A 25404-nucleotide genomic window follows, 5' to 3' on the forward strand; every position below is an offset into this window, starting at 1 on the left:
AAGCCAAAGTTACTAGTAATAAAAAATTAAGTTTCTATATAAAAATTGGCTACATGTGAAAAGGCATTGGATGGATCTTGATTACTAGGCCAGTTATTGGAGGTTTCATTTTTAAAAGCTCCCCGGGACCTCAGGAATAATGCCTGCAGCATATTCATATATTCTGCCAAGGTTTTTTTTCCCCCCTAAATTCACATCTTTTTTTTTTTTTTTTTAATTTTACAGCTCTGGAATTCCCGTTGTGGTGCAGTGGTCAACAATCTGACTAGTAACCATGAAGTTGTGGGTTCGATCCCTGGCCTTGCTCAGTGGGTTAGGGATCCGGCGCTGTCTTGAGCTGTGGTGTAGGTTGCAGAGGTGGCTCTGATCCTGCGTTGCTGTGGCTCTGGCGTAGGCTGGCAGCTACAGCTCCAGTTTGACCCCTAGCCTGGGAACCTCCATATGCCGTGGGAGCGGCCCAAGAAATGGCAAAAAGACAAAAAAAAAAATTTACAGCTCTACCCATGGCATATTGTAGTTCCTGGGCCAGGAATTGAGTCCAAGCTTCCGCCAAGACCTATGCCACACCTGATTCTTCAACCCACTGGGGTGGCCCTGGGATGGAGCCACTTCTCTACACGACCTGAACTGCTGCAGTTGGAGTTTTTTAATCTACTGCCCCACAGCTCAAACTCTGAAATTCGCTTTTTTTTTTTTTGTCTTTTTGCCTTTTCTAAGGCCGCTCCCATGGCATATGGAGGTTCCCAGGCTAGGGGTCAAATCAGAGCTGTAGCCGCCAGCCTACCCATAGCCACAGCAATACGGGATCCCAGCTGCGTCTGCAACCTACACCACAGCTCAGGCAACACCAGATCCTTAACCCACTGAGCAAGGCCAGGGATCAAACCCACAATCTCATGGTTCCTAGTCGGATTCATTAACCACTGAGCCACAACGGGAACTCCAGAAATTTGCATCTTTTATACAGCTGTCAAGTTTCCCAAAAGTCGTGAAAAAGGCACCAATGATCCAAACTACTGTTTTAGGACCTCCCTACTATTATCTCATCTGCCACCTTAACCCATCATTGCTTTGCTTTGTGTCAAGGGAAAAAAAAAAAAAAAAAGAAAGAAATTATTTAGTTTACTAAGTACTTGTGCAGCAAGGCCTTCTTATTTTACAAACACACATCACTGCTCACCAACAGTCTCAGAGGTCCCTGTCTTCCATCTTGCAAAGGTGTCATCAGTTCAGTTGTCTGAAGGTTTTCATTTCTTCATCTCCTGCCTCTACCCTGGTTCAGGCTTTCCATCGACTTTTCTTTGCTTCCTGCTCAGTATCTGCGAAATCTGTGTACTGACCTGAATCTTCAGGGAAGCACAGACGATTTTTCTATTTATCTTTGGCTCACATGTGTTTGGCACTTCAGAGCTAATGAAGGATTTTATACGGATTCCTTATTTGAGCATCAAAACTCGGTTTTTATTAATTGGAGTAGTTATTCATTCAACAAATATTTATTGATCACCTACCATATGCCAAGCACTGTTCTAGACACTGGAGATAGAGCAGGGAATAGAAAAAAAAAAAAATTCCAACATTTCTGAAATTTTCCTTTTAGCGGGGATACAGATCTTAAGGCGGTGAGACTGATCGTGAAGAGCGCCAAGTAGGTGAACGGAGGAATTTTGGCTTTTACTTTGAGTAAAATGGAAAACCAACGGAGGGCTTGGGCAGTTTAATTTTCCATTTTACAGATTAGGAAAATAAGTGAATGCTCCTTAGTAAGTGCGCCAAGTATGCTTTGTACAACTCTGTGGAGGAAGTGCAAAAATTTAACAGTTGGTTGTTTTGGGGTGGGCCCCTAGCCCCGAAATTCCAGGGAGGGCAGGAATGAAGAAGGACAAGACATATGAAGATTAATCCAAAAGGAAGCAAACCGTTTAAACCGAAATACAATTTAACACAAACATGCGCAAAGAGATACAACAAGGGGCAACCGGGGCTCTGTTCAGACGCTTGTCACGGAAAAGGAAGCGAATCTCGAGGGAAATTGTGCCCTAAGCCGGTTAGGTTGCCAGGAGAGGTCGGGAAAACCGTCCCCGCCCTGATCTTGGGCTGCCCAGAGCGTGACCACGCCTCTGGCCACGCCCATCCTGAGGCTCGCCGCTCGGGTTGGCCGCCGCGGAGGCGGTGGCCGCGGTGCCCGGAAGTGCAGCTGACGTGTCCCGGCCGCGCTCGGAATTGTGGGCGACTCGGCTAATGGCGTCGGCGAGTCTGGGGGCTCTTAGGAGGCGGCGCTGAAGCTTCTCGCCAGGTTGGCTGGTGACAACCCGTGTGGCCAGGCCTGCGTCAGCGAGAGGGACCTGCCCGCCTTGTGGGCTCCTCGGCCGGAGCTGGCGGAGACTCGCGGGGCAGGGCGACTGCGGGGGCCCCTCGGGTAAGAGCCGGAGGAGTTGCGACGAGGCTGCGGGGGGCGCTCGGCTCGCAGCCCAGGCCCCTCAAGCCCCGTTGGAGCCCAAGAGGTGGACTGCCCCAGGGCCGGAGGTGCCTGGACAGAGCTGCCTGTGGTTCCAAAGAGCTGACGGCGTCGGAGTTCGTTTGCGCCTTTCAGAAATTGGCACGGAGCTTGGTGGATCATGTCGGGCACTAACAGCCCCGAAGCAGTTAAGAAGCTGCTGGAGAATATGCAGAGCGACTTACGGGCCTTGTCCCTGGAATGCAAGAAGAAATTCCCACCTGTCAAGGAGGTAAGCTTCAGGCGACGACGGAGCAGGCACGGTGAGCGTACCCGGTCCTGTTAGACCCAGCCCTTCACTCCTGTCCTCCAGTCTTGTGTAATTCTCGTTTGGCCCTCACCTTTCCAGATTTTCGAGCGGGTGGGTTATTTCACAAGCGTTTTCAGAGTTTCCTTTGGCGAGCTCTGAGGTGCTTTGATTTTCTCTGTTGCCCTAGCCACCAGATTTAGGAATGAAGTTCGCAGAGTGAGCCAGTTCAGAGAATTCAGCTAGGTGGATGGTACCTTCCCCTTTTCTGGCTTTTTTCGACTCGAAACTGGCCAAGCCAGGATTGATACTCTTATGTTTGTGGCTTCCAAAAACTAATAACCATAGTTGTGGTACAGTCTCTGCCCCTCACGTTTATAGTATGTATCACTCAATCGGAAGTAGCTTTCCTTCTTGTCGTGTGTCATGCAGCTTGAACTCTGTATCTGTATCATGAAGTATTTATAAATTATACAGAGACACTTAGGACAAATATTGAAGAGTCACAGTAACCAAGTTAAGCCATGTTATGAGCAGTATACTACTGGGAAGAGTAGGCTTAGAGTCAAATAGAATACACCTGAATTTAAGTGCTGGCAATACGGCAACACAGCTTAACCTCTTTGAGCTCCAGTTTTCTTTCAGGTGTAAAATAGAGTTAAAGGCTGGATTTATTAGATTATGATGAGAAGATAATTAGAGCAGAAAAGCATATTATCAAAGAGGCCCAAGTTAATAATATATACGAATTAAATTCTCCAAATATTTCCTGAATTGCAGTGGTTAGCATTAGTCACTCTTGGCTTTTTCTCTTAGATGCCATTTTATTTCTCTTAAACTTCAAAAACGCTGCTTAGTTTCTTTTCTTATTTCTAAAATAAGATATTTCAGTGACATTTTTTTAAGAACAATTATTTTATTTTTATTCCTATTTGATGTAGTTTGTGGTACCTGCAGTTTCTTTTACTTTTTGCTCTAAAGTTGACCAAGGAATTTTGAAATATTTTCTTATTAAATATTTTGCCTCTATAATTATAAAGATTGTGTGATTAGAACTTACACAATAAAATTTGGATTTTAGGCTTCTAAGGAACCTTAATTTTTCCGTAAGTGCTTGGTCTTAGCAGTTTTCCACAGACTCCGTCTAATATTTTTTTTTTAGTAGTGTAAGCAAATATTACCCAGTGTTGAAACCGGATGTGCCACTTTCGGAAAGATGACTATTTTGATGTTTTATTTCAATAGTTTATTATGATGTTTTACTTCAAGAGTTTATTTAATAGTTTGCTTTGATACTGATTTTCATTATTTTCTCTAAGATGGAAGTTATAACAAGGAATTTTAAGGAATTTGGTTATTTGGCTGTTTTAAAATTTTAAAGAAATAGTCTGGCTGTTTTAAATATAAGGAAATGCTCTCTCATTTAGAAAATGTCAAATCCTATTTGCAATTTTAATAATAATTTATAGAACTATTCCCAGTTCTGTAATCCATATAAAAACAATGATTTCTCTATATTACAGCCTTTGTGGGCTAGCTTGGGAATTTAATTGCTGTTTATTATTTGTATGGAAAATGCATTCCAAGTTAACTGACAAAATTCTAAAACTCAATCCATTTCTAATCTAGAAACTTTAATAAAGCTTGTTAGCTTTTTTACATGAACCTTGGCTAAACAAATATTTAATAACTGCATCTATCTTTGAGGTTATGGCAAAGTAATTTTTGGTGTGATTATCTCTGATAGATGATTATGTGTACAGTACACACTCCATGAGAATTTGTTGGATGTAAGAACTTTGACTCCTTAACCAATGGTACTTATATGTTAGGGCGCTCCTTTAGAAATTGAAAAATAACCTTGACTGTCATAAATTTAAAACAAGAGTGAAGTAATTGCCTAATAGTGATTGTTTTTTAGGAGGGAAGCGTGACTTTAAAGAAATATTTTGGTTGGATTAAGTTTTCCCTGGTAATTTGATAGCAATTCTATATTTTGGGTTTTATTCTTAAAAGAATTGGTAAATTTTGTTTTATTTATTTATTATTGGGGGGGGTGGTAGATACTAAGGCAAAGCCTTTCTAATTATAAGAAGCTTTTCCATCTGTATTTTAGTTTGCTGGTTAGCACTCTCCCAGTATCTTTACAAATATCATCTGAAAAATACTCATTCTGAATTACTGAGAAGCCTACTCAAGAACTTAATATACTGCAATGCTAACTGCGTATGTGCTTTGGAAGTGTTGTCTCCTTCTCTTTACTTTTTCAACAAGAGAGAATGAAGTGAGACATTCTGTGTTTAGTCTTTAAGTTTTAATAATTTCTATCTTTTTGGCCATAGTGCTAGACTCTTAACTTTATTCTTAATGAATGATAAGCTGGATTTATAAAGATTTCAAATCTATTAGAAAAACAGAATATTGATAACAGATAATGCCTTACTGATGTTTATTATCTTTGGATTTTCTACATAGTTTTCTTTATGTTAATTGTTTTCATTTGCAAAACAGTTTGTATATTAAATTATTTTTATAGTGGCTTCAATTCTATTCTGTCATTTTATAATGAAGGTAGTAATTAAATAATAATAACAGCAATGCATTCCTTCTTCTTTTTTCCCCATTCTTGTTTTCCTTAAATATAAATCTTCATGTTTCAGCGGTGTAACTTTTTTTTTTTTTTCAGCACAAGTGCACTAGCTAATTTATTCTGGAATAGTTATTTGAAAACTTTTTTCTTTATCTTAAAAATTATATTAAAGCTTTGTAATATCCCTTCTATGTAACTGGTATTCATTTAGTGGCCTTCAGAGGCAGTAACCTCTGAGGTTTTATGTTTATATATTTATCAAAGAAAGCCTTTTTGGTTATTTCTGTTTGCAGGCAGTACTTTGTAGGAACAAATGACGGGCATCTAATTGAGCCTAGACGTGTCATCAGAGAGAGTTATTAATTCTTGAGCTGAGTCTTTATGAGTAGAAGCTAGTCAGCAGAAGAAAGGTCATTCTAGGTAGAGGAAACAGCACATGTTTGTATTCCAAGTAAAATAAATTTCATGCTAAAAGTGATTGGGAACTGTTAAGGATTTTTAAGAGGAAGTAATATGATCAAATTGATATTTAGTAATATTGCCATAATAGTACTGGTGGGAGGAATTAGCAGGGATTGAGATTGAGGCAAAAAGAGCGTATTTTATAAAGAAATGGTTGTCTGCATTGAGGTAGCAGTGGAGGTAGACAGAGTTGCTTGTATGGTAGTAGACATGGGTGAAAGAGAGAGTATAGAGAGGTTTAGCAGGTAAAATAACCAGGACATAGTGACCTTTCTTATAATCTATAAAGGGAAATCTGTGATGCCTCCAGGTTTCTGGCTTGGGAAACCGGGTAAATTACCAGAGGAGGAAATGTTTTGGGGGAAAATGAGTAGTCGTGAATATTGTTTGAGATATGTGTGTGACATCCAAGTGGAACTGCCCTATAGGTGTTTGAAAGTGATGGTTTGGTACTTAACAGGGAGGTTTAGAATTTCAGATTTAAAAGTATCCGTTATACATGGTAGTAGAAACTGTACAAGTAGATAAAATGTACCAAGAAAAGTGTGTAGAATGAGAACATCAGGGCTGAATGAGGAACATTGGGAAACAATAGCATTAAAGGGGAAGAGATTAAGGTTAAGGATATGGAAGAGAAAGGGAATACATGACTAGAACAGGTCTCTGAGAAAGCTGGACTTTCAAGGGCCTAAGTGTATGACCTGGCTTTCTATCTGAGAAGGGACACGTCATCTTCTGATTGAGTAAGGGAAAAAGAAAAAATGGATTTGAATGTGATAAATTTGAATGAGGGGCATATTGGAGGGATAGGAAGTTGTGGAAAATTTGGCCTTATGGCTTCTGTTTTCTTGTTAAGATAGGAAACAACCTTGTTGCTAGGAGTAATTAGCAATGAAAGAAGTGATGGGTGGAAAGTTTGAGGGGAGCAGTTGATCACTTTGGAGAAGTGGAGGAGTGATTCTGCCAACAATCTTAGCAGGAAAAGTGATGATGGATCCTGAGATCTAGGTTCGATTCCCAAAGAAGGGGATCCAAGACAACTTTGATTGATTGAAAGTAAGGTTAAGGGACTAATAGTGGATTAATTGAATTGGACCAATTTAATCCAAGAGCAGTGGAGTTAACATGAGAGAGCTAGAAGGAAAGGGACCAGGACTAAAGTGGGGCTGTTGGATTTCATTTTGCCAAGTAGTGCTGCCCTGGAGGATGATGACGTTCAGAGAGTGGGTGGTAGAAGAGGCAAGGGAATGAAGGTCATTGAAGTGGTCCGAATTAAGATTTTGGTTGGATTTTTTCTTTCTTTTTTAATGAAGTGGAATCAATAAGAGTGTGTATAATAAAGTACAAGTAGTCTTCCCAGGCTATGTACCTTAAGTCTCTTCTTACCTGTCAGAACTGATAGAAGTTATTGGCAGGGATTTTTGCCTAAAAAAGCAAAGGTGTTTGTGGTAGAGTTCCTCGGTGTCTGGTGTTTTTATGCATTAGCTGGCTGCGGGTGGGGTGGGGAATCCTTGGTGAGAGATGCCCTCTATTTACCATGAGAGAGTACTCCCTTTAACTAGCTTTTGGGAACTGAGGCCCAAGTCAGCTGGCTCCTCTGGCAGGGTAAAGATCTCATTTTCCCTACCTTATGACAATGAAGAATGAGGGTTAGATAATGTTTACATGTTTAACTGGGAGCTGTTTTCATTTAGTATTCTCTAAAATAGTGTAGTTTTTTTCCTGTTGACATGGGTTAGGGAAATTTGCTCAAGAATTGCATTCTTTCTCTCATTAGTATAAAGAATAGATCTGTGTTTTTTATACTAAAATAAATTAACTTTCACAATTTATTTAAAAAAGTGTCAGCACTAGTCAGAACAGTATGACAAGTGTCTTAAGGAATTATAACTCATTTTGGTCAAGACTTTTCTACGTAATGCAATTTTAGATAATTGTGTAGACATGCTAATGATCTTTGATTTTGACCCTGCTGTTTCTTTTTATGCTGTTGTTGACTTTATTCTAAAAAAGGTACATTAGATTCCTAAGGTCCCATTAAATTCATTTTCTTCTGATAAATATTTTAGATAAGTAAATATAAATTCTACAACTTCAAGAGTAATATAAACAGTAACTTTTTCACCAGGACTTCTGTGGAAAAAATTTTAAGCTTATTGGTATAATCTAAGAATATTTTTTTTTTTACAATGAGAGTTTTTTAAAAAAACTTTTGTCTAAAACATGTTTTATGTATTTATGAAAGTTAGTGTCATAACCACTGAAATTTATTGTTAAAGTGTGAAACGTAATAGTTTATTTTTTACTAAGTTTTTGACCATTTTTGTTCTATCATGGAAATGAATAGAGAACAAAGGTCAGTGAAAACATATTTTATTCAAAAAAGAATGTACTATCTTCTTAGCACTGTGCTTTGGTGACATAGAAGAAATAAAAAATGTTGTTTCTCTTAATATCTAAAACCGAAAAGGAAGGCCTGCTTCAAAAATGGAAGAATTTTCCTTTTTTTCTTGTATATAAGTATAGCTTATTTTCAACCATGTAGAAAATAGAGGGTTTTTCTAGTACTCTTATAATTAATATAAATTTATTAGTTTCTTAAGAGTAAAGCATGATAGGAAATACAAAAATGGGTGAGAAAGTGCCGTTATCTTTTTGAAGTCACAGTTGAATAAAATATTGTCTTTCTACTATATTAGGAAGGTTGTATCCATTGACTATTGCAACATGCCATTTCAATTTTACAGATCTGAAGAAACTGGTTTAGAGAGGTTCAATAACCTGCAAAAAGTAGTAAACCTAGAAAGTGGAAGAACTGGGATGTGAATCCATGTGCATCCATCTCTACTGCATCTGGTCCTGCTGCAAAGCCTTTAAAGCATACTTATTTTTATCATTGTTCCCATTTGACTGCCTTGCCTCATCATTTGTTACTATTGATGGTTCCCATTTTAACTTGTATAACACTCTACTTTCCTGTTTCTCCTCCTTCTCTCAGTATACCTTCTCTTTTTCTTTACATAGTAAGTGTAAACCAAGTTCTGTTTTGAGACCTTTTTCTGTGCTCATCTCCTTAGCAAAGTCATGTAATCCATTGCTTCTGGTTTTACTACAATGCCGATGACCCCTAAAGCTACTGAATTAACTTTGTTCTCTTTACTGAACTTAGAACTGTTTTTCTAGCTATCTGTTGAACACATTTACCACAGAATCTTGCAAATGCTTCAGACAGAACTTCTTGTAATTGAACTTTTTTTCCTCAAAACTTGTCCTATCCCCACGTTTCATTTGTTCTGTTATTGGTAGTTATCACTGTTGCTTACTTTAGTCTCCTTGGCTGTCTTTCCTCTCTCCACTCTCTCTACTTTGTATTCTTTGTCGGATGTTCCTTCCAGCTCTGTAATTTCTAACATACCTCTGCTTTTTTCTATTTTTTTTTAATATTATTCTAGCTCCCAGTTTTAATTTTATGCCTGCTTAGTCTTTGGTATGCATTAATGGCACAAAAGAGCATTCTGTATGTTGCTACCAGATTAATATTCAGCTCAGAAACCCTTAGAAACTCCTCAGTATGGCATTTAAGACCTTCTTGATCTTCTAAACCTTCCTTTAACACCCTCAACTTTTCCTTAAATGTCTTTATACTTCAGCCAAACTCTGCTGCCTGCTGTTCGTTCTCCAATGTGCTGTACTCCTTTCCCTATTCCATGTTGTGGCTTTTGGAATTCTTTTTGCTGGCTTGGAATCACCTCCCATCTTTTAAAAATTAAAATCCCACCTTTAATTTAATTCCACTGTAAATGTTGCGTATCCATTTGTTGAATGAATAAACCAATTTTACAGATAATGTTCTCATTTCTTCCTTCATTCCTTCATTAGTTTATTTATGAAATAATTTTTGAACACCTGCTGTGTGCCCTGTACTAGCTGGTTTTTGGAGCAAGAAGAGTTGCAGCTCCTGCCCAGGCTTTTCAAGCTAAGGTTTATTTTCCTCTGCTTTCTTAATCTTCATTTAAGCTTATTTTGTAAATTATTTACTTATAACTCTTATATTTTACCTTCTGTTATGGTTATTTTAGTATTTTCTTCTTTCCTAAAAGGTCAGTTTTGCATCTTGTTTATCCTTCTGTTCATCATGGTTCAAAGCATTTGTATATCTGAGGGTTGCTGATTAGATTCTTGTTGGAGATTAAATTTTTAAAGAAGGAACAAAAGGGGTACTGTATATCACAAATATATTCTTAGCTGCCCACATGTAATCCACAGTTTAGTCGTTCAGATGTCATCGTAGAATGTTTCCTAGAAGCCAGAGGGTTTTTTGTTTTTTTAGTCCAAAGGTTTTAAATAGGATGCCATATAGGTATATATTTTTCAAAGCTTTGGGGTATTAGACTAATTTCATGTTACAGAAGAAAATATTATAGGTTTCACTATAGTATTTTATGAGCATATTATCCTCTAGGGAGTGTTCTAGGTCTATTAGGTATTCCCAAGTGAGGACTTGACTTTAGGTTTTTTTTTTTTACCTGACATCTGAAATCATAGGTCTTCAGTCAGCTTCATACCTCCCTAGTGTCTCTTGAGTACATTATTCTCCTTAAGTTGCTATTAAGTTGACTTTGACATTTCTTCTTTAGCTTTTGTTCTGTACTATATCCTGTGAATAATTAATTTGGACCTTTGGTAAATTTGTTCTCATTTTGAGGCTTTACTCTCACAGGTGTGGTTTAACACACACATACACACACACACACACACACACACACACACACACAGAACATAGAAAGTTTGGTAAGGAGGAGTAGTATTATTACTTATTATTTTAAATAATTTGTATGTAGTTCTAATAGTGGACATTAATTCCCTTACTAGCATCCATTCCCTCTTGCTTCCTTTAATGGTAGGCTGCTCTCTTCCTTCATTTTCAACCCTATGAATTTAGATGAATTAATCTCATTCCTTGCTTCAGGGTACCTTGAATAGTATAATTTAACCCTCCCCACCCCAGCCTCTATTTCTGCCCAAGTCATATAATGCCAGTGAGTTTTGGAAATGGAAAGCTTTTTCTTTCTTCCTCTGGAAGAGACTTTTTCTCTATTTCTGGATAGTGTCAAATGAAATTGTGAGGCATAGAATGGCTGAAATGCCAAGATTGGAAGCAGCCTGAGGATCAATCTAGAATCAACCTACTCATGGATCAGGACAAATGGCAGAGAAGTAAAACTACAGCCCTGAAGACCTTGTGAATCTCTGGATCAGATTCCCTCTGGATTTTTCAATGAATGGGCAGTAAAATCATTTCTTCTGTTTAGAACTTTTCATTTGATTATTTAGGAACATTTATTATATAGCCACTGTAGGCTGGGCACTGTGATAGACATTAGGAATATGGGGAGATGAATGAAATATATTTCCTACCCTCATGGTGCTTATAGCTAGAATGGAGAAACAGACATGTAATGAGAGGAATAGGATAAACCATAGGTACAAACCATAGACAGCCCACAAAGATGGAAGGGATTTTTGATACTTGCCATAGGAAAAAAAAAAAAAAGTGATGGAAGAAATTATTTCTGTCCCTGCTCTTGGTACTACAAGAATGCCAAAAATCAGAAAAATCAGCACCGTCTTCACGTTGTTAGCAGTTGATTAATCTCAGCAAAGATTTTAAAAAATCTCAGATTGAATTTATTGGCTTTATAATTTAAGAGCTATAAACATAAGGAGTTTATTCCCAATTTTATTCATATATACTTTAATTTGTCAGTGACTGGGTAGGTCCATGAGATTTTTGTTTTCCCTTTTAAAGCTATCCTTCCACTACTCACTTCAGAGGAGCATTAGTAGAGGTGGGTCTGGGGGACCATTGTAGAGTTGAGACAGTTGGTGGGCGGAGGACAAAATGTAAGTGGAGAAATTGCTTAGTTTAGGTAGATGAGAAGTTTGAACTAAGGTGTAGAAGTGAGATTTGAGAAGAAAAAAAGAGTACACTACATATCCTTTGTGGATGATTTGTTTTTTTGGGATGATGGAGGAATGCCAGATGTCTGGTCAGTGGATAGATGCTGCTGCTGCTGCTGTTCAGAAAAATAGAGATTGTAGGAAGAAGAAACAGGTTTTTCTGGGGCTGAGGTGGAAGTTGGGAATGTATGTGTGAGATGATAACCTGTTTTGAATATCTTGAATTTAAGGCGCCTTTTAAATATATAGGTTAATCCTATAGTTTAGGAGACAGATAAGGAAGAGGAATATAATTTAGACTCTTAAATGTTTAGGAACTAATTGAAACGAGAGGATTCAGTTTGCCTAGGAAGAGGGCATATTGAAAAGTGAGGCCGAGGATAGTCTATGTGGTCTTGAAAGAGGAGTCAGCATTCTTTCTTGTCTCTGCCTTTCTGTATCACTAACTTCCATATTCAGAGTCCCTGGTGGGTGTGTCTATATGAGTAAGCAAAAAATTTTGAGAAAGAGAAAAAATATTTCTTGAGAGATACTAATTTTAAGACTAACAAATATTAAATGCTGCAACATACTGAAAACTTCGGCTTTCTTTCCCAACTCATAGATTGCCATCAGGAATGGGGATGTTAGGAGATGTTAGATTACCCACCGTAACCTATATCATGCCTATTCAAGTCTACAAAACTGGAACTTTTTTTTTGTTTTATGTGGATCAATTCAGGAAAAGAAATAACTGTGTTTACAAGTGAGTAGTTACCCTGCGATTATATAAATGTCTAATCAGAGTAGGGAATACTTTAAAGACTATTCTTCACAAGACAGTCTTTGATAGATAGAAGGAAATCTGAGTTTGAATACTTCTATTTATACAGGGCACTCTTGAAGATGTTGGCTAGTCCTAGATGTGAAGTAGCACTGCAATGATGGGGGGACAAGATCTGTCAAACATTGATTTTGAAACTTTCCAGCAACACAGGGTACCTGTGAGAATAAGATGGTACAATTTCAAAGGTTGACAGTGGAAAGTTGGATGTAAAAAATTAGGAGCCGTGAAATATTTATAGTTATATCTGAGGTAACAGTTCTTTTGGGCATTTTTTGAGTTAAGGAACGAAAATACTGCTTAAGGATCTTTTAAAACGTGTATTACTTTGGAACTACTTAAAAAAAAAAAGGTCATTGGAGCTCCTGCTGTGGCACAGTGGGTGAAGAATCCAACTGCAGTGGCTCAGGTTGCTGTGGAGGCATGTGTTTGATCCCCAGTCCAGCATAGTGGGTTATAGGATCTGGCATTGCCGTAGGTGCAGTTCGGATTCAATCCTTAGCCTAAGAACTTCCATATGCCAGAGGGGCAGCCATGAAAATTAAAAAAAAAAAAACAAAAAAAAACACCAAAAAACCACTCATCATTTTCTTTATTGTGTATATGCATAAAAACATTTAATAAACATATACTTCTTTATAACTTATTTATACTTACATATGTGATACATACTTGGGTCAATTCTTGTTCTCTTATGTATTTATTTATTTATTTAGGTTGCAACCACAGCATGTGTAAGTTCTAGGGCCAGGAAACCAACTCCTCTACAACTGTAACCAGAGCCATAGCAGTGACAATACCAGATCTTTAACCTGCTGAGCCATAAGCGAACTCCTCAATTCTTAAATTATCTCAGGAAATCAAAATAGTGTCTGGCAAATTTGAAATCTTTTACTGACAGCATGCTACAGCACTGATTTTGAAAGCAAATGCAGAAGGAGTTCCTGTAATGGCTCAGTGGTTAAAGAACCCAACTAGTAACCATGAAGTTGAGGGTTCAATCCCTGGCCTTGCTCAGTGGGTTAAGGATCTGGCGTTGCCGCGAGCTGTGGTGTAGGTCGCAGACTCGGTTCGGTTCCTCTATTGCTGTGGTTGTAGTGTAGGCTGGCAGCTGTAGCTCTGATTAGACCCCTAGCCTGGGAACCTCCATATGCCATGGGTACAGCCCTGAAAAGACAAAAGACGGGGAAAAAAGAAAAGAAAAGAAAGAAAGTAAATATAGAAAGTTAGGACAGTTACATAGGTATTTATTATGATGATTCAGTTTGACCAACCTCTGTTGATTCTGAAATATAATGAAATGTTGAATTTGAGCATATGCAGGGTACATAGGGCTGTAGTGAGGAGGAAGAGAGATTGAAGATTTGAAAAAGATGTGGGAAAAGAGCTCAGGAACCACAGTTTAATTTCACTTGGCTCTGTAAGGCAGTGCCTAAGAGTTTGAGATGGAGTGTCTGAATATAACAGAGTATACTTAATAAATTTCAATGTTACTGTGTTTTTATAGCAGTAAATTTGTTACAGTTTGTACACCTTCATAGTGTGTCCCAGAATCTGAGCACTCTTTACCATCTCAGTCACTATCACCTCAGATCTATTTACCATCTTTTGCTTACATTATTATTTGCAGTCATTCTGATTTAATTGCAATGGATTGCAACCTGGGCATCAGGATTTTTTTTTTTTTTTTAAGCTTCTGGTGTTTCTAATATGCACTGCCCCCAAATAATCAGAAAATCAGTAATCTTTACCTGAAGTAATTTATTTTAACTACATTTTTCTGCTAGTAGCCATGTTCATTTAATTGGAACATTTCCATTTCTTAAAGTTGTAGGAGTAAGTCCTGGTGTATCCATTAGGCTTCTTAGTTGTGAGCAGTGAAAGTTGACCTGGTTTAAGCAGAAATGAAGTTTACTGATGGAATAGTGAGAGACTCGCAGAATTGGTAGAAGGCTGGATGGAGCCAGCCTTAGTACAGGAACAAAGGGAGACTGAACAGCTAAGAACCACAATAAAACACATGCCATTGTCTCTGCTGAACAGTGACTGGGTGCTTCAGATTGTACAACAGGTTGGGCTGGCAACTCTGTGCCACCTCTGGTTCTGCTGCCATCACTGCCCTTGGAAACAAGATGTTGCCTCCACTATTGCTGTCAGGATTCTGTTTTGTTTCTGCTCTTCTGTGCTACTAGCCCATGTATTCAAAATTTCTGGTGAGTGTGCCTGTTTGGATAAGCATAGGCTGCCAGGGTATATGTGAAAACAAGGCATTTTTAATTTTTAGCAATGGAAGATAGGCTCTGTGTTGCATCAAAACTGACGAAGCTGAAAACTCTCCAGTCATAGGCAAGGGGTTCAGATGCTTGGCAGCCAACAAAATGACAAAAGCCTACTATAAATTGTACAGCCTACAATGTATTATTTGTTTTGTACATTAATCCACAGGTTCTCAGCCTAATAACCCACAGGACTCTTGGTTCTTCCATAATTATTTTTTAACCTTTTAAGAGCCTGCTACCACTTGTCCATTATCAAGCAGTAAGAGATACAAAATAAATGAACAAGTGGCAAGCACATTAATAGGAAAAACATGAATGTTTAACTTATGAGTATTTATGTACTGTTTTTGGAGGTATGGAGACCAGATAGGTGTGAAATAGGTATGTTTCTTAATAACAAAAATGTCCTGAATTTCTGTAAAGGAAGTTATATATAAACATCATATGTCAACACTGTCAAGTAGAAGTATAATGTGGACGGACCATATATGCAATCCATATATGTAGTTTTAAGTTGCATTTAAAAAGTAAAAAAGAAACATTTGATTTTTATAATATGTATTACTCAACTCAATATGTTCAAAATACAATTTGAATGTATAATCAATATAAATAAGGGATAGTTTCCATTCTTTTTTTTTTGGTACTAAGTCTTCTAAATCTAGTGTAGATCTTATACTTAGAGCACAGGTTATTCAGACCTGCCACATACAGAGTGCTTAGTTAGCCACGTGTAGCCAATGACTACCATATTGGACAGCACAGTTCTATGGCATACTGTAAAATGCTGTATGGCTTTCAAGTACTGCCAGCTAAACATACTTATGTTGAAGTGTTTTAGACACATTATGAAAACCAAACGGGTGTTTAAAAAAGTGCAACCTAAAAGTAATGACAAAGTTCGTGGTTATCCATTCTCTTCTAATACGAAAGAGTTTTACTTGATTTTGCAGTGTTGTGCAATTTATTTATGGTTGTAAGAGAGCTGTGAAATGGGAAAGAGAAACCTAATTTTTTTCATTAAGGCTTTGTTTTTGTTTATTAGTTTTTATTTTCTTAAGATTTAAATATGAAAAATTAGGGTATTCCAAGGCAATATACTGTAGTGCAGAGTTTGCATTGTGAATAATCAAATTAGTTGTATTTTATTACATTTAATGTATGTTTGACTACTAAGCTTTAGGGTCTGAAGTTTTGAAAATAAAAAAGATAATAGTGACTGACTCTACGCTCAATATTTTATCATGTGTGATTTCTTTTCCATAGATAATTCATGGTGATAGTTAAGTTTTATGTTCTAATTATTTTTATTCTTGCAGGCTGCTGAATCAGGAATAATAAAAGTTAAAACAATAGCTGCACGAAACACCGAAATTTTGGCAGGTAATTTTTTGCATTAAAAATTCAACAATTAATGAAAATTTGACTAATAGTAAAAGTAGAATCTCAAAACCCATCAGGTTTTTTTTTAATAGCATCTTTTCCTTATGCCCTAACATGCTGTCCATAATGATAAAGAACATGTAAAAGTCCCTAACTTATGAACTAATTGGGTTTCCCAGAGATAAATGCGATATGCTTCTCTGAAATTAGAAAGCTTAAAACTACTAACTCCTCAAAGGCAAGGATTTTTCTTACTCATCTTGTATTCTCCTCTACCTCTTGTTAATCTCCTAAGACACACCTTATCCATGAAAAGCATTCAATTAATATTTGTTGTATCGAATTGAATGGGAGATTGGTTCTCAGACCACCTTCCAAGATCTATTTTATCTTTACTACAAGTAGGTCATAATGTAGTGTTATAAATTTAGTAGTACTATATGAATTACGAGTCCTAAGACCTAGACAACATCGTCGTGAAGAAAGAATGGGAATGGTGTGGAGAAAAATGTTTTCTTACATTCTCTTGATTGCCCCTGGTTTTCAGGGAGGAATTTTCTCTGCACCCTCTAGATACTTAGCCTCCTTTTTCTTGTCTCAGTAATGAACAAGGAAGAGAAGGAAACTGGCATTTTTTGAGAATCTCTTACATGTGAGGCATTTGTGCCACTCTTATATAAGACAACCTTGTGGAGAAATACTATGCTTATTTAATAGTAGAGCATATTGAGATGCAAAGAGAGGCCTCAAGTCACAAAAGAAATGGAAACAGTTTCAAATCTAAGGCCGTTCAAAGCCCACGGTCTTCCTATTGCAATGTGCTGCCATGGTATTGTGAGGTTTCCACACTAGCTACTCTCTTATAAATGTTCGTACTTAATCACTGCTTACTTCACTCGTCCTTCAGTCTGCATTTTTAATTCCAGTAGTGCTATTCATCTCAGTAAGTCATAGGAGAAAAGCAGTCATGTTAATTTAATTTACAAAAGTCCAACTAGTAATGAATCTCTTTAACTCTTGTTAAGTCTCTTCACATTTTTTTTTTTTAAAAGGATACCAATAAATCCCTGAATGGTGGGATTTCAAAGAGTATTACAAAATGAAATGAAGACTTTAGGGGGCAGTTTAAGGGTGACAGGTGAGAGTGAATTTTACTTGCCAGCTTTGGGTTAACACTGCTAAGTTACATATGTTTCTCAAAGCTTCTCTGACTTTGAACATTCCGATAAAACACCAAAGTTTTTTTTAATAACATTATTCACAGCATTGAATGCTCTGTGTGCATGTTGAGAAAAGGGTGTAGTGAAGTGGTGGGTAAAGGCAAAGATATGTATGGATTGGGAGGATGGGCAAGTGGGTTTGGGAGATGCATGTTGGGTGGATTAGCTACATAAAGAAATATTTCAAGATAAACTATGGACCTGGGTATTTTTAAGTTGGAGACATCGTAGGCCAATCATTACAAATATTTAACTTTTCTCCTGTCATTGCTGATATCACAGTAAATCTTTAATTATTCTCTAATAATAGAAATTTTCATTGAGTTTGTAGTTGATGGAAGATTTTTTAAAAAAACTGGTTTCTCCAGAGGATCACTGTTATCAAATTCTGTACCAACTAAAATGTCTAATTAGTTCATATTAAGGATGAGTGAGAAAAATTTTGTCTTAGCATGAGTTTAATATATAAGTGGGCTGTTAACTTCATTTTAATCCAATTAGCTTTATTCAAATCAAGCTAAAACATTTTATGAACATACAGTTAATAGTTTATGCCTTAATCTCCATAGTATCCAGCACCATGTACTTGAGCAGCTGTATTAGCATTTAAACTTTTTCCTAGATTTTTAACCAAGTATTTATAATAATTGATACTTAAACATTTATATATTTTAGGGAGTTCCCGTTGTGGCTCAGCAGGTTACGAATCTAATTAGTATGCATGAAGATGCAGGTTCCATCCCTGGCCTCGCTCAAAGGGTTAAGGATCTGGTGTTGCTATGATCTGTGGTGTCACAGACATGGCTCAGATCCTGCATGGCTGTGGCTGTGGCGTAGGCTGGTGACTGCAGCTCTCATTTGACCCCTAGCCTGGGAACATATATATGCTGCAGGTGTGGCCCTGAAAAGAAAAAAAAAATGTGTTTTGCACCACTGTCATCTTGGAAACTGCAAGGTTCCTAAGAAATAAGAAAGAGTTTAAGTTAGTCAATATGAAATTTCTAAAGTATGTAATTCAGAGTATAGTTAATATTGAAAAAAAATTTCAGTTACTTTTTTTTTTTTAATTTCCTGAGAAGTGTTTACTTCTCTATAGTTCTAAAGACTATAGATTACTGCTTCTTGACTGTAATGGGTGTTAAAGATACCATACAATTGAGGAGTCTGAAATGAGACATTGAATTCTCAGATCTCTCTCCATATTCAGAAAATACAGAAGACTGCTATAAAAATCAGAACCATTAATTAGGATTGACTAGCCTGATTAAACAGTAGTTAGCATAGGTTTTAACCAACTTTAGTTTTTTTAGATTTATTTTCCAAGGGAAGGTTATTTGCATTGCAGAATAAATCTTTACATCTCCCCTTCTTTTAAGCATCCTCCTTTAATGTTTATTTTTCTTTGTTTTCACTGCTGTCATGAATGCTGACATAAGTGGGAATGCTATGCCAGGTAATGTCAGCATTGATTCAAATATACAGATGATTATCTCAAAATTTCCTTTTTCTTTAAAGATAAAACTGCAGATGAGAGATAGCAACATAAAGCTTTTCATTTACAAGGCCAAATGCCTGAATTTTACATTTGACTACCATGTATTACAAATTGTTTTTATTATCCCAGCTTATAATAAATATACTTGAAAGTGACTAAAAAAGCTTGCGTTACACAAAATTACATAAACAGAATTTGCTTTTGGAATAAATGTTTGAAATGAGATCATTGAAGTTGTGATATCTTATAAAAGTGTATATTTAACCCCTAACTCAAAACCATGATTGTTATATGCACCTATGACTGCTCTCAGTGACTATCAATATAAATAGAGAATTTTTACATAATCAATTATGTATGATTTGTTTTGTTCTTTACTCACAGTTTTCCTCATCTTTTTCATATCTACATAATCTTATTACTAAAATGTCTCTAAGTAAATATACCTTGGAATTTTTTTCTAATATTAAAGGGTAATTTAACTGCTGATTTTATTTAGTATGTTCTCTTGTTGGTTCATATACCTGTGATACTTTACAAACATCTATAGGATACATCTTATTAATTAAGAAATAATTATATAAGAATCACTAGAGCAGATACAAAGATGGGTAGTATAATTAATCTATATGTTAATACAATAAATATATTTGAAAAGTATGTTTGTGCCATTCATTCTGTTTAGCTTACCTGCTCCTTCATTTACTTTTTGTGATTCTTTGCTAGAAATTTTCCCTTTCAAATGACATACTTCCTGAGTCAGGCTCAGTATCTTATTCCTTATATTGCTAGTAGTTAGCACATTACATGGGAAATAATAAGCCCTCATTAAATGCAGGCTAATAGATGAGTCACTACAAAATGCAATAAGTCTCTGAGTGCTTCCTCTAGTATGTTTTTCTACCTGTCTTTAATTTTACATGTTATGATTATTTGAGTACATGAATTTTGTCATATTTAGTTAAAATCAGCCAGTTAGTAAAGTAATGCAGGAGACAGACCCTGAACAGAGAATTCTGATGTTGTATGGTAAATGACAAGATAGAAGTATAGGCAGGCTTGTTGTAAGAGCAGAGGGAAGGCATCTAACCCATCTTGGGAATATGAAGCTGAGTCTTGAAGCTTAGGAGTTAGCCAGGCAAAAGGTATAGAAAAGTAAAGGAAGTTACTTAAATACAGAAAGTATAAAACAGTTTGGTCTGTTTGAATACACTCTTCAGGTATTGCCATTGTGTGACATCCTGAGTAGCGTGATGGAAAGAATTCGAATCAGGGAGGTGACATTCATATTAATATTTTTATGCTCTGTATACGTTACACTCTGACAACAGTTTGGAAGGTGTATTTCAGTGCATCATCAGAATGGTGGGGGTCTGTTGGTAGACTATTCCTATAATCCCAGCTAGAAGACACAGGGAGCTATACCTAGTGCCTTGCTCACAAACTGACCTAGTGGGCGAGAGATTTCTCTACCTTATAATGTGTTCTTATTTATTCTTTTCCCCTTTTTAAAAGAAAAAATTGAAAAAATTTTAATTTGTGGAGTTCCCTTGTGACACAGTGTGTTAAGGATCTGGCATTGTCACTTCAGTGGCTTGGGTCACTGCAGTGGCTTGGGTTTGATTGCCAGCCTGGAAACTTTCACATGCTGAGGGCATTGGCCAAAAAAATTTTTAATTTTCATTCTGTCTTTAATTATATCATAAAGACTTTTTCTTTAATGCCATCTTTCCTAATTTTTTAAATTGTTCCATAGTATTTCAGCAAGTAATTATAGTTTATTTAACAATTCTTTTATGTTAGTCCTGTTTTACTTTTTTTAAGGTACATTTCTAGAAATGAGATTTTTTTTTTTTTTTTTGGTCTTTTTACCTTTTCTAGGGCCGCTCCTGTGGCATATGGAGTTTCCCAGGCTAGGGGTCTAATCAGAGCTGTAGCTGCTGACCTGTGCCCTGCATCTGCAACCCACACCTCAGCTCATGGCAACGCTGGATCCTTAGCCACTGAGCAAGTTCAGGGATTGAACTCGCAACCTCATGGTTCCTAGTCGGATTTGTTAACCACTGCGCCATGATGGGAACTCCTAGAAATGAAATTATTAAAGAGTATGAACATGTTCTTAGAATTTGTTGCCACACTGCTTTCTTTCTTTCTTTTTTTTTTTTTTGGCCACACGGGCAGCATATGGAAGTTGCTGAGCTAGGGATCGAACCTGAGCCACAGCAGCAACCCAAGCTATTGCAGTGAAAAAGCCTGTTGTGCCACAAAGGAAATCCACCATACTGCTTTCTGAAAAGATAAAGGTTATGTCTTTATCAACAATATGTGTGTTTGGGTTTTTTGTTTTGTTTTGTTTTGTTTTGTTTTTTTTAAGGCCACACCTGCAGCATATGGAAGTTCCTGGGCTAGGGGTCAAATTGGAGCTGAAGCTGCTGGCCTTCATCACAGCCACAACACCACCAGATTCAAGCCATGTCTGTAAACTACACCACAGCTCAAGGCAATGCTGGATCCTTTACTCAGGCCAGGGGTTGAACCTGTGTCCTCAGGGATACTAGTCAGATTCTTAACCCACTGAGCTACAGCGGGAACTCCTGTCTGTTTATTTTTATAGCATTCTTGTCAGATTATTATTTTAAAAAGTATTTTTTGGACTTGAACCAGCAAATGATTTCTCATTTTAATTGACACTTTTTAATATTGAACAATTTTCTCTGAAATATTATTTCCTTTTTTCATTTTACTTTTTTTTGGAGTTTTTGTGTTTATCAAATTGTTTGAGCTATTTATATAGCAAAAATATTAACTTCATGGCATTTCCTTGGTGGCACAGTGGGTTAGGGATCTGGTGTTGCTATTGCTGTGGCTCTGGTTGCAGCTGTGGTGTGGGTTCGATCTCTGGCCTTGTAACTTCCACATGGTGTGGGAGCAGCCAAAAAAAAATTTAACTTCTCATCATGTTTATGTAATACTTTCTGTGTCATTTACCTTTTAATTTTTTGTCTAAATGCTTTTTATTTTTGCATAATCTAACCAACTTTTCTGATTTGTTGCCCTCCTCTTAGGAAGTCTTCTTTCCACATAGTTAATAGTCATTTTTTTTCTTCTAGTTCTTCTATGGTTTGATTTTTTTTTTCTTTTTCTTTGTCTTTTTAGGGCTGCATTCATGGCATATGTAGGTTGGCTAGAGGTTGAATCAGAGCTGTAGCCGCAGGCCTACGCCACAGCCACAGCAATGCCAGATTTGAGCCACATCTGCAACCTACACCACAGCTCATGGCAACACCGGATCCTTAACCCACTGAGCAAGGCCAGGGGTCAAACTCTGGTCCTCATGGCTCCTAGTTGGGTTCGTTAACCACTGAGCCATGACGGGAACTCCCTGATTTTTTCTTAATAATATACAGGGTGAAGAAAGGACCTAGATTTTTTTTCTTTTGCAAAATTACTGATTATATTTACTACAAAGATTATTAAACTAACATCATTTGTTGAATAATCATTCCTTTTCCTATAGTGTACTTTTAGGATGAAATTGTGTATAATTTTATTTGTCCTCATATTGAATAATTTAAAATATATTCAGATATTTTAAACCATTAAAAATTTTAAGAGGTTTCTCATAACTAGATTTTAAGGTTTTTTTTTTTTTTTTGTTATTTTTAGGGCTGCACCCACAGCATATGGAGGTTCCCAGACTAGGGGTCTAATCAGAGCTACAGCTGCTGGCCTACGCTATGGCCACAGCAAGCCAGATCTGAGCTGCATCTGCAACGTACACCACAGCTCACATCAACGCCAGATCCTTACCCCACTGAGCAAGGCCAGGGATCAAACCTGCAACCTCATGGTTCCTCGTCAGATTTGTTTCTGCTGCTCCACAATGGGAACTCCCAGATTTTAAGGTTTTATAGCAATCATGTCTATATCACATTTGATTTCTTTCATAAGAATTATGGTATTATTTAATGACCATTAAAATTTATCATAATAAAACTTTTATTAGCCCCTATCAGTGTGATTCATAGTGGGGTATCCTAGTTTAATTCTTTTTTTCCAGGATAAAAACTGCAGTTTTGCAGTGAAAATGCTCAGAGCAAGGAAACCCTTGGGTTTTGGGGACCTGCTGGACTTCTTTCAGGTGTGTGAAAGTATATCATTTACTCTCACAGTTATAAAATTTGGAAATAAAATATATTTATCAAACACATAGCATTATTCTATTAAAGGACATTTGCTTCCTAAGGGACTTAGAAAATAAACTTTTTTCCTACCAAGTTTTGATTAAAAAGATTTGGCCTTTTCCTCTTTTTTTTCCTGGAATGATTTTTAAAAGTGGTAAAGCAAGATGTCTTTATATTGCTGCACAGCCTTTTCCTCAATGTGATTTCTAAACTCTAAACCTAAAGTCACCCTTTAATAGCATGTAATTAAAATTTTATTTATAAAGAGAGCAGAAATCACTCAATTAGAAGAGTAAGATTAATTTCTGCATCTTAAGACCATTGTGACATTTGAAGGAGAAGCGTAATTAGTGACTTTTTAAAATGATCTTCATTTCATTGCAAATCTAGATATGGTAGATATGTTTTCGTTTTTCACATTATGCTTCAAAAAACAGACTAGATCAGTAGGTTTTATTTTTTGGTTGTTGATCATCTACTTTGGATAATGTAGAAATTTACTTTGATCATTATATTTTTATATAAACTGGGAGGGAAAAAAGTAGGAGGAATACCTTTGATTTACATTAAAATACAGCTAATATTTTTATTACCATTTTTAGTTTAACTGAGCTTCATAGATCTGGATAACTATGACTGACATGTATACAATATTTCAGTAAACTCACCTTATTTTATTCATTCTAAGATGCACATTTTTTTCATATGTTAATATTCCCCAAATTGTTAAGCATCTTACAGTTGATTGCATCTTAGAATCACTGTGGGCCAGGTAATGTTGAGTTGTCTTTTTTGGTGCATGTATGTTTATAGTTGTTCATACTATCATATCAGTTGTGTTACATACATTGTTGAGATCATGGAAATTTCTTTGCTATTTGAAATGTTACCCTAGTTTTTCTGCAAAAACTTTGTTCATATCTATGGTAAGGTCAAAAAAGCACCAGCATCAAAGCATGAAAAATGGGTATCATTGGCTTGGAAGAGTATCTCAGAGACAGTAGTAAAGTACTCTGAAGCAAGGAGACATCTCAAGCAATTTAGTTAAAATATGAGTAGAAGATCTGAATAGACATTTTTTCCAAAGAAGACATACACATGACCAACAGGTACATGAAAAGATGCTCAATGTTAGTAACCATCAGGGATATGCAAATCAAAACCACAACCAGTGAGTTCCCACTGTGGCTCAGTGGGTTAAGAACCTGACTGCAGTGGCTCAGCTCACTGCAAGGGTACAGGTTTGTTCTCTGGGTCAGCATAGTGGGTTAAAGGTGTTGCTGCGGGTGAGGCTCAGATTCATTCCTTGGCTTGAGAACTTCCATGTGCTTTGGGTGTGGCCTTAAAATAAACCCCGCAAGAGGTGTTTTATCACCTTATACCTGTTAGAAGGCTCTTGTCAAAAAGAGAATAACAAAGGCCTTTTTGGCCTAGAGGATGAAATTGAGGAAAAATTATAAGTGATTAGAATGTGTTGTGTCATTTTTTAATTGGAATAGGTAATTGGCACTGATTTTCTTTCTGTTGTTATTTTGGGGGTTTCCTTAAGTCATTGTCATCAGAAACTATGAAAGTACATTGTTTTTCCTTCTATCAAGACTAGATCCCTTTCCTTCATTCATCTGAATATTTCAAGTAGATGACTTTAAAGTTTCACTGGTTCTTCTAGATACTTTTAACTCTTTATTTCTATTTGCATTGGATGCTGTTTACCTTAAAGAGTGGCAGCATAATGTGGGAAGAGTGAACCAGAAATTAGAAGACAGAATTAGAAGATTCTGGTTTTACCACCTACTTAAAATATCCCTTGATCCAAATCATGCCCCTGTAAACTCTATATGAGTATTGTGATATGCAAATGAGAGACATATTAATGTCATAAAAATTTTGAATGCAACTGGTTATATTGAAAACTTTATTTACCTGAACAAGATTTAATAATTAGGAATATTCAGAAGAGTTAGGGGTAGCTTCCTACTTCAGTATGAAGGATTGAATACAGCAGAATATTTATTGCTTAGAAATAGTAATTTTTGAGCTTTACTGTCATCTTGTAATCACTCATATAAATGTTTTGGGACATTGTTATGGAAAATTTATGATTCTGGTTTTGAATCAAGACTTTTATGCACAAGAAAGCAAGGAAATGAGGCAAGTGAACTTTTTTGGAAACATTTTTCTTTGCCAGTACTATTTGCCATGTCTTAGCTGTGCTGAATCAGTAATTTATTCTAGCACACTGAGGGACTTTGCAGAGCATGCT

General features: G+C 36.6%; 1 protein-coding gene across 4 annotated transcripts in view; it reads left to right on the forward strand.

Annotated features, from left to right (window-relative positions):
• Nucleotides 1-2229: 2229 nt before the first annotated feature.
• Nucleotides 2230-25404, forward strand: part of MON2 (MON2 homolog, regulator of endosome-to-Golgi trafficking) — a 114988-nt gene continuing 91813 nt past the window's right edge. For 2 of the 4 annotated variants that reach the window (XM_047787105.1, XM_047787106.1), the window contains exons 1-2: nucleotides 2230-2729; nucleotides 16179-16242. In XM_047787105.1, coding sequence (XP_047643061.1) covers nucleotides 2619-2729; nucleotides 16179-16242 — 175 coding nt within the window. In that variant the 5' untranslated portion in view covers nucleotides 2230-2618. Of the gene's footprint in view, nucleotides 2761-16178; nucleotides 16243-22901; nucleotides 23099-25404 lie in introns of those variants that run through there. The other 2 variants (XM_047787107.1, XM_047787108.1) reach the window with 2 other exon arrangements.

The sequence above is a fragment of the Phacochoerus africanus genome, chromosome 7, assembly GCF_016906955.1.
Source record: "Phacochoerus africanus isolate WHEZ1 chromosome 7, ROS_Pafr_v1, whole genome shotgun sequence".
In the NCBI taxonomy this organism is placed as follows: Eukaryota; Metazoa; Chordata; class Mammalia; order Artiodactyla; family Suidae; genus Phacochoerus; species Phacochoerus africanus.